The sequence below is a fragment of the Dasypus novemcinctus genome, chromosome 21 (assembly GCF_030445035.2).
Source record: "Dasypus novemcinctus isolate mDasNov1 chromosome 21, mDasNov1.1.hap2, whole genome shotgun sequence".
Lineage (NCBI taxonomy): Eukaryota > Metazoa > Chordata > Mammalia > Cingulata > Dasypodidae > Dasypus > Dasypus novemcinctus.
Genome location: NC_080693.1, coordinates 82,904,104 through 82,916,865, shown reverse-complemented (window position 1 = coordinate 82,916,865; position 12,762 = coordinate 82,904,104). Strand labels below are relative to the sequence as shown.

Here is a 12,762-nt window from a genome sequence, read left to right as displayed (position 1 = left end):
TTTCCAATTGGCTTCATCTTTCTGTTATTAAATACTTTCCATTATGAGAGTAATTAATACATTTGAAATATACCCCCAAAATAAAAAGATTCCTCCTGTTTCACGACCCCAGCAGACCACTAGGAACAGCTTGGTAAATTTCTTTTGGTTCTGTCCACCCCCCATCCCATATCTTCAAAACGGATATGTTCAAAGTTTTTTGCTGCTCTCTGGGTTAAACAAGACATCTGCTGGCATCTAAACAGTGTACCCCTTAAGTGCTGGCCAGTCTCTAGTGATGCTGGGAAATTCTAGAAACGTGCCGTTCTTCATGATGACAGCCATGGTGGCATCATTTTAATTCCATCCGTCAACATTATTCAGAGACAAATACATTTCTTAAGAAGCAGAGGGGAAATCATCGGAGCCAAGCTGGTGGATTGAAACTTTCATGCTGAATGTCTCTTCCATAATAGCTAACAAAGGAGTAAAAGGTTTGCAAAAAATAAATGTGGGGAAAATGCCAGTAGCAACCAGGTATGAGAAGGAAAATAACTAGTTCAGGAAATTTTAGCCACTGGCAGTGAGAAGCAGAGCGGGAGGCACTTGGCTTCCCCAACAGCCCTGAGTCTGGAGGGAGGGAACTGGAAGGAGGAGCTCTGAACTTTTCCTTCTTCAGATGAGGAGCAGTACAATCTGCTGCTGGGCGGAAGTTGGCAAAAAGGGGACAGTGAAAAAGCAGGGCTCACTCTCTCTGACATTGCTAAAGGCGCCAGGACAGTACGTTCAATGAGGAAAACTGTCCAGAGCAGGATGGCACCCCCCAAATAGATGGAATGTGCCCTGATATGGGGCATTTAGCAACCCCAGAAGAGAGAGGAGAGCCCCCCTTCCCATTCTCTTAGCCTGTACAACGTGGCAAGAACACGAGGTATCAGCCCTCCCGTGGCAGGGCAGGGTCAGTGGTTAGAGAGAAGCAGACAGTGGAAGGAGACCAGGGAGTCACTCCCAGAGTCCTCGGAACACGCCGCAAGGCCAGAAAAAGGATGCACAAGCTCAACGTAGAGCCCAGACTGTGTGACTGTAGTTTATTTATTCATTAATGCTTAGCTTAAAACTTTTAAGGGCTGGAACATAATAACCACAACTGCAGTCACCTCCATGGAGGAAACTCTGAGACAGTCACAGAGATTGCAGCTGAAAATGGCAGTTCCTAAAGCACCTGGAGAAAAGCTAACAGATGTGGAGGACAGCTAAAGATGGTCCCTGTGCCACTGGAAGGCAGGAAATGAGATGTTATCAGAGAAGTTCCCTTCGGATAGAAAATCTGAAAATCTGTTGTAGGAAGCTTGGCGCCAGGGATTAGCCACCTAAACTGTTGAATTTAGAGCAGGGACTTCAGATATTTAGTTGGAAAAAGCAAATTGTCTCCAGCAGCTTTCAGCAGCAGAAATTAATGGATCAGGGCCTATGCTTTGTGTCTGAAGGAGGGAAGGTATGACCCGAGAACCTCCATCCAGCCAGACGTGAGAAGATGCATGAAACACAGCACCCACAGGCCCTTCTTGAAAAAAAAGAATGCTCAAGACCTCACAAGGCTTTTCATGAACATTTTTTTTTTCCTTTTTAACTTGAGTAAGTTTAATTTAGGAACTATCTTGGGATGAACATTTAGCTTGACGTTAAGTGCTTCTTCAGCTCTTGCATCATTTTTTTCTTCTGAGTTTTTTTGAAGTGTATTTTTTATTTATTTTTAAAAGATACATAGATTACATAAAATGTTACATAAAAAAATATAAGGGATTCCTTTGTGCCCCACTCCCCACACCTCCCATTTTTCCCACATTAACAACTTATTTCATTAGTGTGGTACATTCATTGCAATTGATGAACATATTTTGGAGCATTGCCACCCAGCTGGATATATAATATCTTTGCAATGTATCTGTCTTTACAATGTCATTCAGGACAATTCCAAGTCCTGAAAATGTACTAAAGTTAGTAAAATTAAAATTGAATGCTTTTTATGAAAATAATACCACCTGAAATATCCTATTTTCATAAAACCTATTTATCACCCCTTCTCTGTATACACATAAAATGATCTTTACCTAATGTCAGTAATGGGAACTTAGGAATAATGGGATTTGGGGTGTTTTCAAATCTTTCACCTTTATTCTTTTCTGCAGTATTCTAAGTTCTTTATAATGAACAAATGTTTTTACAAAAACAACAATAATTGTTCCTACAGAAAAACCAAAGCTGGTAACATTGGTTAATTCTGTCCCGAGGGGGAAATGGAAGATTACAGGGGACACGTGCATCATCAGTGAGGAGTGCAGTGTAGATCTTCTTAGACTTGGTAACACATTTAGTATTTAAATACGCAGGGATTTACATTGTTGTCAGGAACTTAAGTTTTAGCTGTTTGGATCTGTGACTCTCAGACTGTCTTCTACTCCAGCACCTGAGGGATGTAAGGTACATAACTTTGAGTAATTCTGGCTCACTGTGGCCTGTTCACAGGTGGGACTTCACCTGTGGGACAGGGAGGAGGAGATGAGGGCCTCACTGTGCATGATGTGCTAGGGCGGGGGCGGGGCGGGGAGTAACACAATCTCCAGCAGGTTCCCCAAGTGCGTACTTTTCTGGTCCCCACACCCAGGCTGAAGATCATGGGTGTAAATCTTCTCAGTTTAAAATAATCTTCCATCAAAAAGTTTATAATGTAAACATAATCCAAGCATCTCAGGCTCCACCAGCATAAGAGTGTAAATGAGGCACCTGCTCAGGAAGGTCCACATTCTGATAACTCTTAGCCCACCAACTCATCTGGCAATAAGGAAAGTTGAGACTCATCCTAGTTGACCCAGCAGAATCCTTCAGAGGTTCAGGAATTGTTGGCACTAGGTAACCTAGAGATGAGAAGGAAGAGGCTGCAATAAGGAGAATTGGTTGAAGTGTTGTTGTTAAGAAACAGTTGGGTCAATGGTCTCCCCACTGCATGCTCCTTCGACTCCCAGGCAGAAGTCTGGAGGCTGATTGCCAGGAGCAGGCAGGTCAGAGGCCCTGCCTGAAGAACCGAGGCACGGTTGAGCATGGGGGCACTCTACCCACAACAGGGGTACCTGAACGCCGGGCCCCCTCGCACCTTCCTTCTCCCTCGGCTTTCAGAACACCTGCCACCGAGCCTTGAACTTGCAGGCAGGAGAGTGGCAGGACCTGCTCTGCCTAAGAGGGAACAACGTAGAGGTTCCCCAGTCGGCAGCCCATCTGAGGGAAGCCACTAACCCGACAGAAAAGAGAGACCAGAACAACCAAGCAGGGGAAAGAGCAGCTCTGGAGCGAGAAGAACGCTTCAGTGACAACTGTAAAAGGCTCACATTAGGAATCTGAGAGGTAACTTATTGCAGCTATGAAACACAAACAGAATGCTACATATTGAACCAGAGAAAAAAAGCTGTTTTTAAAAATGCTCTTAGGAATTAAAAGTACGATAGAAGTAAAATTCAGTAGAGGGGGTGGAGAAAAAAAAGAAAAGAAAAAAAGAAAGGCAGAGATGGAAAGGTATGTTTAAGAAGAAAAGAACCAGTCCCAGTGGTTCAGCATTTCCATAGAGAACTGAGAAAACAAAAAGGTAATAATCCTTGGCAAAATAGTTTTTTAAGACTTCAGAAATGAGAGGTGTGTCTTCCAGATTGAAATGGCCCACTGAGTGCCCTGGATAATGGATGAACACAGACCCTATCAAAGCACATTCGTTTGGAATTTCAGACCACTGAGGAGAGAGAAGATCCCATAAACTTTCCAGGAGGGTGAAAAAGAGATCACGTGCAAAGCTTCAGGAATCAGAATGACTTTGGAGAGAGTAGCAGGGAAAGTTGAAAGTCCTTGCTATGCTTCAAAATTCGGGAGGAGTATTATTTCCGTCCTAGAATGTTATTCCCAGCTAAACTATCACTCAAATGTGAGGCTAGAATAAAGATATTTTAAAGCAAGCAAGCTCTCAATTTTACCACTCACTTGCCTTTTCTCAAGAGACTCTCTGCCAAAATGAGGATGCAGACTATAATAAAAAGAGAAAAACACTGGTTCTTAGAATCAGGAGTTCTGGAGTAGGAGCGAGGACTCTGCCCTCTGGAATGTGAACAGTGAGCTTAAGGAGTTCACAAGGGAGGGGGCAGCTGGTCTGGATGGGGACAGGCTCAGAGGCTTCTGGAGAGATTCTTCAAGGAGATGCAGTGGATGCCCTGTCTGATAAGAATTAGCATAAGAAAGGAGGTTGAGACCAGTGATGGGATGTCTGCCATTGAGCTGGTTATAAGCTCCCAGAAAACTAAGTAACCATTCCCCCCGCCCTCCCCCACCCAAAAAAAGGTTATTTTCGGTTCCAATGAAGCAAACTTCTCAGAAAAGAAAACGCAGAAGTGACCACGTCTCAGTTCTGAAGAACATAAATGGGTTTTTTTGTTCGCTTTTTTGTTTTTGTTTCTTTGAAGTACTGGGGTCAGGGATTGAACCCGGAACCTCGTATGTAGGAAGCCGGCACTCAACCACTGAGCCACATCGGCTCACCTGAGTTGGTTTTTTTCATTTGTTTTGCTTATTGTTTGTTTTTTTAGGAGGTACCGGGAACCAAACCCGGGACCTCCCATGTGGGAAGCAGGTGCTCAACCGCTTGACCCACCTCCGCATCCCTTAATGAAAACAGTGTCTAGTGCTCTAACCAAAATTACCAGATAATTTTGGGGGGATGGAGCGTGAGTATGCTGGGGCGGGAGGAGAAACATGAGCTAAATCTTCATCTTCCATGGTAAGAAGTCAGTAGATAATGCCTAAAACTGAGCACTCGAAAAGTAGCAGGTTTTTAAATATGGAAAGGAGCAGTTTGAGCACGGCCTTTTAGAGATATGGAAGAGGTCTCTAAGTCGGTCTAACCAAGTTGACAGTAGTTGCCACTGAGGATGGGGAGATGGCTGGAAGGCTGCGTGTGCTTTTACAAAACTGTGGAACTAATCGATTGTTAAAAGCTCTGGGTGTGTGTAACTTTGACTGCCTATAACAACCCTCGAAGTGACAGGAGTTCCAGAGGGGAGGCTGGAGGACACCGGTGGCCTCGGGGCCGGGGGCACTGGGTTGCTGGGCTGCAAAGCCCTGGATACGGCCGTGCCCGGGCCACGGGCTGGCCACGGGCCTGCGCTCTGCCTGGGTTTCTGGGTAGAGCCAGGGGGAGGTGTGGGGAAGACAGGCCCTCTCCCTGAGGGGCGTCCGTCCGTGGGAAGACCAGCAGCGGAGGCATGTGCTTAGGGCTGGGGCACAGGTGTCCCTGGCCGTGGGGGCGCGGAGCGGGGTACCTGGGGCCAGACTCTGGAACCCAGGCTCCAGAGGTGGGTGGGAGACCAGGCAGAGAAGCACGTGGATTTCCCTAATGAGGGGCTTTGCGTTCCCTCCTTGGGGCACCCCCAGGTTATTGCCAGACACACTACTTTAAGTCGTCGTTAGAATTTCCCTGTCATTAGAATCTCCTGGACTGCAAAGGACCTGGGTTCAGGGGATTGATAGCTGCTCTGCATTTCCTGACCCTCTGGCATTTTAGAACAGAGCATGCAGGCCCCGAGAGCACGGAGAGGGCGGAGGGGGCTTATGTGGGCTCAGACCCAGCGCTGAAGTCTCGTCTCCTTCGCCTTCTGCAGGATAAGGAGCCCCGCGGGATCATCCCTCTAGAGAACCTGAGCATCCGGGAGGTGGAGGACTCCAAGAAGCCAGTGAGCAGTTTTCACAAGATGTTTCAGGGAAAGACACGGGATGGGCGTGGCAGTTCTTTAAAAAAGAATGAAATTGCAAACGTTTAATTTTTAAAAGTTAAAATGTGTACTTGTGGCTTTAATTTAGCCTAAGTTTTAAAAAAATTACCTTTCCTGCTCTTCCCCTGCCAAGCCAAGAGGAGACTCTGAATCACCTCTTTGCATTCTGTGCGTCGGCTTTCATGTCCCTGAGTATCACACGAGGTATTGAAATTGCCCCTCCTTGGTTGGCAACAGCAGGCACTCCTGGTGGGGGCTCATCTTACCATCCAGGGACATCTTATAAAAGAGTTTTCCTTTGTTTTGGAATATCACGATACTGCTGGCTTGACTTTACAAAGCCTCCTGTAACCTCCATGTTTGATGCCTGTTGTTCTGGCTCTGTAGGAGGAGCGCTGATGTGTATCTGGTTCATCTCTCTTTGAGTAAGGCCTGTTTATATACAGTTTACGTTCTCCAGTCCTACCCTCCAGGCTCCCTTCTTCCATAGGAAATGAAGGTCAGAAGAGAGGGTCTTTGGGAACTAAATGACCGTTCTGCGTGTTGAGCAGCTTCTGAGGCCTCGCAGTCACCCTGTGCCCCCCATTTCATTCCAGAACTGCTTCGAGCTCTACATCCCCGACAACAAGGACCGCGTCATTAAGGCCTGCAAGACGGAGGCGGACGGGCGCGTGGTGGAGGGGAACCACACCGTGTACCGCATCTCGGCCCCCACGCCCGAGGAGCAGGAGGAGTGGATGAAGTGCATTAAGTGAGTGGCGCCCGCCTCCCCCGGCCGCCGGCCCAGCCGCGGCGGGCCCTGGCCCGGCCTCTGCCCTCCTCCCGGGCCCAAGCCTGCCAGGAGGAGTGTAGCCCGAGCCCCTGATGACTGACTTCTCGGGGGACCTCTGAGCACCCCAGACTCAGAGAGAGGGAGCGGTGGGAGCCGGCAGGCAGCGCGGGCAGGCGGTCCCTCGCTGAGCCGCCCTTGCAGCTCTAGGGAGCGGCCTCCTCTCCAGGGTGACGGCTGGGGGAGCTGGCCCCCGCGGGGATTCGGGGGAGGGCTGCCTGTGCCGGCCGCGGCTGGGATCGGCCAGGCGGGTGCCGCTCCCCAGGAGGGCCTTGTGGGAGGCCCGGCATCTCGGCCAAGGCGCCCAGTGGGTGGCACTGCTGCTGTCCCCTGCTCATCCTCCGTGGCGCTGTCGGTAGGGGGGTGCCATGACGTGTCAGGTGGTGCCATGAGGTGCTGTGACGTGTCGGGAGGTACTGACTGCCAGTTGGAGGCTAGGCCTGGGGCAGCTGCCTCGTCTTTATTTTTTTTAAGATTTATTTTTTTATTCCCCCTCCCCCCCGCTGGTTGTCTGTTCTCTGTGTCTATTTGCTGCGTCGTCTTTGTCCGCTTCTGTTGTTGTCAGCGGCACAGGAATCTGTGTTTCTTTTTGTTGCATCATCTTGTTGTGTCAACTCTCCATGTGCGCAGCACCATTCCTGGGCAGGCCACGCTTTCTTCCGCGCTGGGGGCTCTCCTTATAGGGCGCACTCCTTGCATGTGGGGCTCCCCTATGCAGTGACACCCCTGCGTGGGGCGGCACTCCTTGCACGCATCAGCACTGCGCGCGGGCCAGCTCCACATGGGTCAGGAGGCCCGGGATTTGAACCATGTGGTAGATGGATGCCCTAACCGACGGGCCAAGTCCGCCGCCCCTGCCTCATCTTAAAGTGAGGAGTCTGCCCCACCCAGCTCTGTCTGGGCCTGAGCAGCCTCACGTCTGTCCATTTAATGGTCGCCTAGTGTTTGATCCCAGCCCTCCCAGTGCTTGAACTGCGGCTGTGAGGGAGCCAAGAAGGCTGTGCAGAAGCCACTGCCCAGCAGCACCTCCCCTGCCCTGCCGGAAGTTCGCTCCTGTACTTCCTGCATCACTGTGAGGGATGTGTAGGAGCTGCGGTCTGCCCGCGCCTCGTGCCTGCGGGTGCCGTCTCTGCCCTTGCAGCCCTGGAACGCCCCGGGGACCAGCGGCCAAGGACTCGGGGCTGCGTTTCGGAGCTCTGCGCACTTCCCGCAGGCAGCACCTGCGTTTGCCTCACAGCGGGCCTGTCTTCACGCGCCGGGTCCTCTGGCTCGGGTGTCGCGACCTCACTGCCTCCCCCTTGCCGCCTTTCTCACCTGTCCCCCCACCTCCCCTTCCAGGTCTGAGTCTTTGCCACATTTCTTTCTGGGTTTTCTCTGTCTTTTTTCTCAGTTCTAGTCCATTCAAAAGGGCCTCAAGTGTTTTGGTTCTCATAAGGCCTGTTGTTTGCTTCTTCAAACCCAATGAGGTTCTTTATTTTATGGCCTCGGGATTGAGATAATGTCGAGCAGCTCACATCAGGTCTCTGTTTTTAATTTTTTAATCCTAAGAGTTACTTTTTTCCCATTTCACGGACGAGAAGCAGCGGCACATAGAGGTTAAGTAATTTGCCCGAAGTCACAGAGCAGTGACCCAGGGTCCTAAAATAGAGTCCCCACGGTTTACAAACACTATGCACGGGAGCTGAGGGTCTGGGAGGGGGTGGGGGACGTGCTCAGGCTCCCATGGCCGACGAGTGGAGCTGCGCGTCCAGGGCCCCTGACTCCCGCTCCCGGCTCTGTCTGCTCCACCGAGTCCCACAGTGTGAGGTTTCACGACGGGGATGGATATTTCCCGACGTGGCAGCGTCTGGAGTTAACAGCTTTGCATCACGTTCTTCCTGAGAGTTGAGCGCAGCCGGCTCCCATGTGGGTGTCGGCGTGGGCAGTTCTGATCTCACCCTCCGTTAGTGGGATTCGCTCGTGAGCGCCCCCTCGTTTTCCCTCTGGGTACTCGTCCATCAAATTGGAATGGCTGAGCGTGCACCGCGGGCAGCGAGCTGGGCTCTGGCTTTACCTGGACACAGGGAGGACGCAGTGCCCCGGCCGCCTCCAGGCCCTGCGGCCCCGCAGCCTGTCATGGCCTTGCCAGCCCCCGAGAGAATTGAGGCACTAGGCAGCTCTTGGTTTTGCTTTGTTTTCTGCCATTTTGGATATCTCTGCTAAAACCAATGTAGTGATTTGGCCAGGGTCAAGTGCTGAAGACGTGGCTGGAGATGGAGATGGCGATGGGGGAAGAGTAGATGACCACATCCCACAAAAGGAAGTTTGGAGACTGCCACAGAAGAGAGGGGACCGAGCTGGTTGGAGGCGGTGTGGCCTCGAGGCCCCTCGTGCTGAGCTCTCGCCCATCCCTCAGGCTCGCGCCCCGTGGGCCCCTGGCCGGGAGTGGCCGGGCTTCCTGTCCCTCCACCTGCACCTCTCCATGGCAGGCAGTCCCCAACTCCTGGAGCTGTCTGGGGACTGAGTGAGAGCGTGCATCGGGTGTGCCCAGCATGGGACTGGAACCAGGGCGGGGTGTGGGCAGGCCTGCCCATCAAGCGGGTGACGCCGGCGGTCTGCCCAGCCCGGCGCTGTGGGCCGGAAGGGGTGAGCTGCAGTGGCAGTGCCGCTGGAACCTTGGCCTGGGAGTGTGCAGCCACCTGGGGCCTCCCGCCCCCTTTCAATGGTAATTGAGCCTGGAATGTATTTTTATATATGGAGTGAAGTGAGGGGGTGCAGCATCACTCCTCACATGAGTAGCCAGTTGTCCCAACACGGTTTATTGGCTAATCCACTTTCCACCCGTGACTTGAAGCACTCTCTTCGGTCTGTACCAGCTCCTGTATGTAAGCGGGTTATCGTCTGTTGGTCCAACGGTGGCTTTCTGTACAGAGCGGATCTGCTTCTGCAGCTGCAGCTTCGGGGCGTGCTTGGCATGGGATGGGGCCCGGTCGCCCTTCCCCTCGTTCTTTCAGAAGTTTTTGGCTGTTCTTGTCCATTTTGTCTTTTATATGGTTTCTTACTTATAGAGTCAGAAAAATTAAATATTCTTTAAAGTCACATCTAGAATCTCGGCTCCTTTAACTAAACTGATCACAGAGCCTCCTTAAGGGATCGCTCGGCCCCAGAGCCGCTTCTCCTTGGTGCCACCGCTCCCTGCGCGCCTGAGGCCACAGCTCTCAGGCTGTCCTGAGCACACTCCAGACCCGGCGCCTCTGTCTCCACCCTGGCCCAAGGCAGGACAAGCATTAGGGTTGTTGTCCTTGTTTTACAGCTGAGGAAATGGGAACACAGGAAAGTAAGGGAAGCGTCCAGAGTCATGCAGCCCGCACGATGGCCCTCCCTCCTGACATGCCCCACGGCCCTTGGTTCTTGAAACTTCTCCCAGAGCAAAGCGGGGCGTGGGGCCCGGGCGAGAGAGCTTCTTCACCGGTGTCGTTGGAAGGGCTTTATAAAGGAGCGGGGGAGCTCACCTCTTCTCATCCAGGGCCCTTCCCAGGCGTTCCCGGCAGCCCAGTTTCCCAGAGCTGCGGCTCCCGGGTTGTCTGAGCAGCTGGGTCAGTGGAATCAGCCTCTGAGCCTGCGGGAGAACGCAGCTCTAGTTGCAGCGCCGGCCGTGGCCTGCATGCTCCTGGTTGCCGGGCCCTGTGGCTTGTCCTTGGCACACATGGCCTCTTTCCAGCCTCCCAGGAGCCCAGCAAGGGGAGAGCAGAAGGGTGGCCAAGAGCTGGCAGCAAGCAGGGGCTCCAGGCCACGCTCCGAGCCGCCGTCTGACTCGAGCCTGTGCTCCCCCCACCACACCACCACTCGTGTGGGCACACAGGAAACACGTGGCTTACCTGGGGGGCACCCCAGACATCTTCCACAGCTTCCCACGTGAAAACAGATTTCAGCTGGGTTCCCCATTCAGCCCCTGGGAGTGGCGTGGTCACAGGTGCTGTGGAGTCCTGGTCCCCAGGGTGCTGTGGGGCCCTGTCCTTGGGGAGCATCGTCTCTGTGTCGTTCCTGGTCAGCTCACAGAAGCCACAGGGGTTCCTGTGTCCTCGCCGGGCAGGGCAGCCTTCCCTAGCTCGTGCGTGAGCTGGGTACCCAGCATCATGGAATACTGCATCCCTGCAAGAGTGGATGGGGCCTCAGAACCTCGGGGTGTACTCGCTTGAAGGGGCAGAGCTGCAGATACACGGGGGCGTCGCGGCAGCTGCCGCCCGCTGCGCTCCAGTCCTAGCACCCTCCTCGGGGCATCCTACTGCAGTGTGGTCACATGCTGTGCTCCTCTCCGCCCGCCCAGCTCCCCGTGAGCGCCGCTCAGCCGTCTTTGTCGCGTGTCTCTGGGCTGGCGACGTCTGGTGACTTACTGATGGGGTCTGGTGCCCAGGAGGTAGGAGGGTGCCCTGTTCCTTCCCCTACGGCCATCTGACTGCATCATGGGTCAGACGGTGGTGGTCTTATGCGCTCGATGATGTGCGCTCACTGCCGCAGAGCAGTCACGTGGCAGTGTAGGAGCAAAAGCCCTGGGGTGCGTCACCCCCTGGATTGGGGGTGCTGTATGGAAATGAGCCTGGAGACCAAGATTGCCGCAGGAACTGGGGGTCCCCAGAAGCTTGACACACCGGCTCGTGAGCTGTGCAGAGGCGGTCTCAGGGCGCAGGGGCCCCGGGGCCTCCCGGGGCTGCTGGAGGCGCCCGCGGGCTGCTGGCGGGGTCCCTGTCCTGCTTGCGTCCCTCACGTTTCCGCTCTTCTCTCACCCTTTGCTCCAGGGCTGCCATCAGCAGGGACCCCTTCTACGAGATGCTGGCGGCTCGGAAGAAGAAGGTCTCCTCCACCAAGAGGCACTGAGCCTGCACGGCCGGCGTCGGAGGCGGGGGGCGCCCCTTGAGGGGCGGGCCCCAAGCGGGCATCGTGGCTGCCGGCCTCGCCCTGCATCCTGGAGACTGGCTTCAGCTTTGGCTACTTTTCTTTAAGGGGGAGCAGGGTGTGCAGTGGTCGCTGGGAAAGGGGACCTGGGGCCTCCGGAAGCGCGGATTGTTGGGCCTTTTTCTCTAAGAGGAATGAGCCTTAGCCGGGCAGCCCCCGCAAGCCTCTCGCTCAGCAGGTCTGACACAGGCGCGTGCCGACTGCTCCCCTCTGGGTTCTCTCCCGCGACGAGGCCTTCAACCCTGCACCGTAAATACCCGGATCGCTGATACTATACGTTAAGAAGAGCAAGACGGAGGAGACGCCACGTGCTATAAAGATATATTTTTGTTTTCTTTTTTTTAAAGAAAAGGGTCAAGTAGAGCCATCCAGACGCATTCTTCCCTCTGCGACCTGCTCGGGGGTCCTCCAGGCCTGGGGCGCTGGGGAGCTGCGTGGGGGTGGCTCATCTGGGCGAGAGAGGGGTGGGGTGGAGGGTGGCGGAGGGCAGGGGGCAGCAGACTCGGTGGGGACTCGACGCAGGGTCCAATTCCAGAGCCCGCCGGGGCCTCGGAGGCGCCTGCAGCCCAGCTCCCCTCGCCTCCACTTCCCCCGTCGGGGGCCCGGGGAGCGCCGCGGAGGGAAGAGAACTGCACGGCCTCTTCCGTTTTCTCTTTCAGAATTCAAGTTCTTCTTGGGCTTTAAACCAGAAAGTCAGCATTCTTCCTTGAGCTAAATACCTAATAACCAAAACTGTGAGGAAGGTCGCCGGCACAGGCCGGGGACCTCGCCGTCCCGTCTCTGGTTGTCCTTCCCCTTCCCCACCTCCAGTCCTCGTTTTAGAGGAAGGAGGGCCTCCCCGGCCGCCTCAGGGCATCCCCTGTCCTGCCTCTGGGCCGGGGGTGGCCGGCGGGCAGGGGCCTCGACCTGCCCCCCGGGGCCAGCACGAGGCGGGCAGCGTCCGCCCCTGTCTTTTTTTTTTTTTTTTTTTTTTTTTTTAATTAAGAGACGTGTGTGAGTTGCCCTTGCCCCCCTAATTTATGGTGTGAAGGGAGCCATGACCTCGGCGTTCTCGCGCCGTTCTCTCAGGGACTCTGCAGGGCAACTCCTGCCGCCCTGCCAGGGCCCGCGTGCCCGTCCCGGCGCGAGTGGGCGGCCGGTGGGGCCGCAGGGGACGCCCCTCCGGACCCCGGCCCAGGGCAGGGCAGGCCACTTCCTCCCGGAGGGAGGTGGGGCACC

At 54.1% G+C, this 12,762-nt stretch overlaps 1 protein-coding gene across 3 annotated transcripts in view; it reads left to right on the top strand.

Annotated features, from left to right (window-relative positions):
- The window catches only part of CYTH1 (cytohesin 1), a 110,938-nt gene extending 99,027 nt beyond the window's left edge, over nt 1-11,911 (top strand). For 2 of the 3 annotated variants that reach the window (XM_058284817.2, XM_004460437.4), the window contains exons 11-13: nt 5,673-5,744; nt 6,380-6,534; nt 11,388-11,600. In XM_058284817.2, coding sequence (XP_058140800.1) covers nt 5,673-5,744; nt 6,380-6,534; nt 11,388-11,466 — 306 coding nt within the window. In that variant the 3' untranslated portion in view covers nt 11,467-11,600. Of the gene's footprint in view, nt 1-5,672; nt 5,745-6,379; nt 6,535-11,387 lie in introns of all 3 variants that reach the window. The other variant, XM_071210832.1, reaches the window with a different exon arrangement.
- Nucleotides 11,912-12,762: the final 851 nt, after the last annotated feature.